This window comes from Parasteatoda tepidariorum, chromosome 4 (genome assembly GCF_043381705.1).
Source record: "Parasteatoda tepidariorum isolate YZ-2023 chromosome 4, CAS_Ptep_4.0, whole genome shotgun sequence".
In the NCBI taxonomy this organism is placed as follows: Eukaryota; Metazoa; Arthropoda; class Arachnida; order Araneae; family Theridiidae; genus Parasteatoda; species Parasteatoda tepidariorum.
In genome coordinates, this window is record NC_092207.1 from 23,126,061 (window position 1) to 23,129,567 (window position 3,507).

Consider the following 3,507-nt stretch of genomic DNA (forward strand, 5'->3'; position numbering starts at 1 on the left):
CCTGTCTCGGTCATTTAGGGCCTGTGGACGCCCGGTATGGTGTCTGTTGTGGACTGTGACACCCTCATTCACCCATTCTCGGTAAACTCTCGACACGGTTGACCTTGGGAAGCCGAATTCCTGAACCACTTCCGAAATGGAATGTTCCATGAGTCGGGCACCCACAACCATGCCGCGTTCGAATGCCGTCAACTCACGACGACGTTGCATTTTACCTGATCACTCACACAGACACTTCAAGCAATGTCTAACACACAACTGAGACCGTCGCGGAGGCCACCAGGTGGCGTTGGTCACACGTGCTGTCCATCCACAAATCAGAGCCCTGCTATCCCATGAGTTTTGCTCAGTCAGTGTATTATGTATCATTTCTATTTTTTTTAAAAGTTTTACAATTAAATTTTTTGCATAAATGCTATTTAATATTCAGATTCCAAATTCTCTACTGATTTGGCAGAAGATTGTATCAATAGCTTTGTGTTCCAGTGAAACTAAAAGCAATTTCAAACATTGGAGATTGAAGGTAAAGCAATTTTTTTAAAGTAAAATGAGGAACATTGATAAAATTTTATCATAGTATATCAAAATTTTAAATCTAATTATTAATTTGTATGGATATAATATGTAAGAAATGATGTTTGAATATATGAGTTAAATAATTGTGAGCAAAATTTTATTAATTCGCTTAAATCAGGATTTTATTTTCCTAAACTAACCAACCCAATTTTTTGAAAGGAAAAATTCTTTTTAATAATTACTTTTCGGTTAAAAATTAATTATTAAAATTTAATTTTCTACTATTTGAATCCTTTTTAGTTTAAGTATAAAACCAAATAAAAAAAATTAATACATTTTTCGGAACTTTTTAATTTTGAGTTACTATCGAATGTGAGTCTTTATTACTGCAAATAAACAGCAATATTTCATTTTTAAAAGATTACTTATCATAGCGCTTCTGCAAAAATGTATACAGGTTGTTCTGAAAAGATTGCCCTTATAATGTATTTCCAAAATCCTTTTCAAAAATGAAAACAAAAAGGTATACTCATGGTGAGTCTCTTTTTAATATTTGACCGAGGAGAGAGCGAAAAGGCTACCGAAATCAGACTAGCTACAGCTCAAGAGCGTTTTCGCTTTTTCCTCCTTCATTTGCAACTCACCATGAGTATTATTTTATGTTTTCGTATTTTGACCCCTTCCTTCTCGCTCCCGTGAAAATGACGGGGTGAGGTTTCGCCCTCTATTTCTCGCTCCCGTGAAATTTCTGGGCTGGAGTGTTCAGTAGTAACGCGCCAAAAAGAATAAAATTAATCCTTACTCTTACCCGGAAAGCATTTTATTTCTCATTTTACACACCAGATGGCAGTACCAAAATATTTTTAAGGTCATTGTAGATAGTTTGTTTATTTTAAACTAGATGTCAGCACTAATCAAATACGTGTATTTGGCAAAATAGGCACTTTTATGACCGTTTTCTTAAAAATTAGCCGATCGTTAAGGGGTTGAAAAAAGATTTTAGATATACTTATTAAGAGCCTTTAGGAACATCCTGTTTATGATATAAATTAATATGGGAAAATTTATTGTTAAGTCTTCATGTCCTATTTTAAGTCTTATCTCAAAATGTTTTTATTAAAACAAAACAGACCCTGTTTCTATGATAGTTTTCAAAATTTTTAAATAGTGTAATTAAAATTATAGGACGAGTTAACATCAAAAGTTTCTCTGTTTCTTTTTTATCCTTTTAAATAGTATATTATGATTGCTAGACTCAAATGCATAAGCGGGAATGAAGTACCTATGCAGTATTTTTATTTATGATTCCAATATTATCAAAGCACAGTGTACATTTAAAAGAACATTTTAGCAAAAATATTCAAATTAAATTTAAAATATTATCAGTGTATCTTATATTATTCAATAATGTATAATTTATGAACATAGCCTAGTAATTGTAGTAAAAAACGTGGTGAAAACAAGGGTATAGCAAAGAAGGGATGTTAAAATTCAATCGCAGTCAAAATCATTTTTCCGTCCTTTTATATTATTTGAAATAATGCAATTATTGAAATAATGTAATTTCTTTATCTTACATTATAATTTTGTTAAAAAAATAATGTAAGTTTTTCTCGTGTACTTCTAGGAATTCCACCTGAATTGGGAAGAATTTCTCAATGTGGCAATGGAAAAAAGAATCTCGCCATCGAAGCATAAAATAGAGTCCTCTTTAGACTTAAATGTATTATATGTTTTTTTTTTAATATAAAATTGTTAGATTTTGTAATTTTATTAACTAAGATTTATGATTAATTGTAATTAAATATGATTCGTCTTATAACCACGTATAAATGATGAAATAACATTTCAAGAGAACCATTTAAATTTCCTGTCTAAAATTCAATAAATTGAATACCAGACAAATGAAATTTACTGTGAAATTTATTAGAGAAACTAATGATTTATATTTTCTATAAGAAATCAGGTAAAATTAGTAAACATACTTTTCACAACTTGCAAATTATTTTTGCAAGATATGTGAGAAATGAAAAAGTTTATGTTTATGCATTCATTTATAGATACGGCGTTCTTTAATGAACCCTGAATTGACGTTTCTTAAAGTCCTTGTTTAAAAAGAAATCGAAAAAATTCGTGTTTCAGGAGTCTCAAATAAATATTTAAGACAGGAAAAAATAAAACAGCTGTCTTAATAGTCGGAAGTCTAAAATTTATTTGCTATTGGAAACAGAGAAGAGTATTAGAAATACCTCCACGCTTCATTAAGCAATGAAACTTTTTTTTGTCTTTCATCCTGAAAAGTGATTCGACACATTTCAAAAAATTTTTTCCTCTCTTAAATATTAATTAGAAGCCTCTAATGTGAAAATTTTTCGATTTCCTTTTTGACGAAGATTCTAAATACATATATAATGAGCAATTATAGAAAAGATAAATCAAGAAGATAAAAGAAGACGATGTTTAAAATGCACAATTTTGCTTGCTGAAACAATGGGATGCCTGCAAGTGATGTAGTGTGGGTATCTCGATCCTGATTGGCTGTTGAAACGGGACATTTGTTAACGTTAGCAACTGTCCCATTTCGAGTAAGGCCATCCCATCAAATATCAATTCTCTTGAGCGGCACATTCAATATTCTAACACGAAGATTCTTCCACAAAGACTTTAATTCTTTCACTATATGTTTCTTACTTCAGACAAAGACGGCCACAAAGCCATGTAGAATATAAAGAAACTAAATATGCATCGAAGTTTCCAGGTACAGTCCGCAAAAAAAAAAAAAGATATCACCCTGAATAACTTTCGTTCTAATGATCGGATTTTCACGAACTAAGTGTTAATCTTAATGGTTCCTGGGGGTGACCTCAAATATGCTAATTAATTAGTGCTAACTATTAATTAAGTTACGAAATCAGACACAAAAACGTACTTTCTCTGAATAAACATATATTTTTTCTTACATATTTGGATTCTTAACCTTCAAAATATAGG

General features: G+C 30.9%; 1 protein-coding gene across 1 annotated transcript in view; it reads left to right on the forward strand.

The window, feature by feature from the left end:
* LOC107438254 (putative leucine-rich repeat-containing protein DDB_G0290503) overlaps positions 1–3,507 on the forward strand; it is a 36,957-nt gene that overhangs the window by 7,479 nt on the left and 25,971 nt on the right. The window contains exons 6-7 of the mRNA XM_071179479.1: positions 431–523; positions 2,144–2,239. Coding sequence (XP_071035580.1) covers positions 431–523; positions 2,144–2,239 — 189 coding nt within the window. The remainder of the gene's footprint in view (positions 1–430; positions 524–2,143; positions 2,240–3,507) is intronic.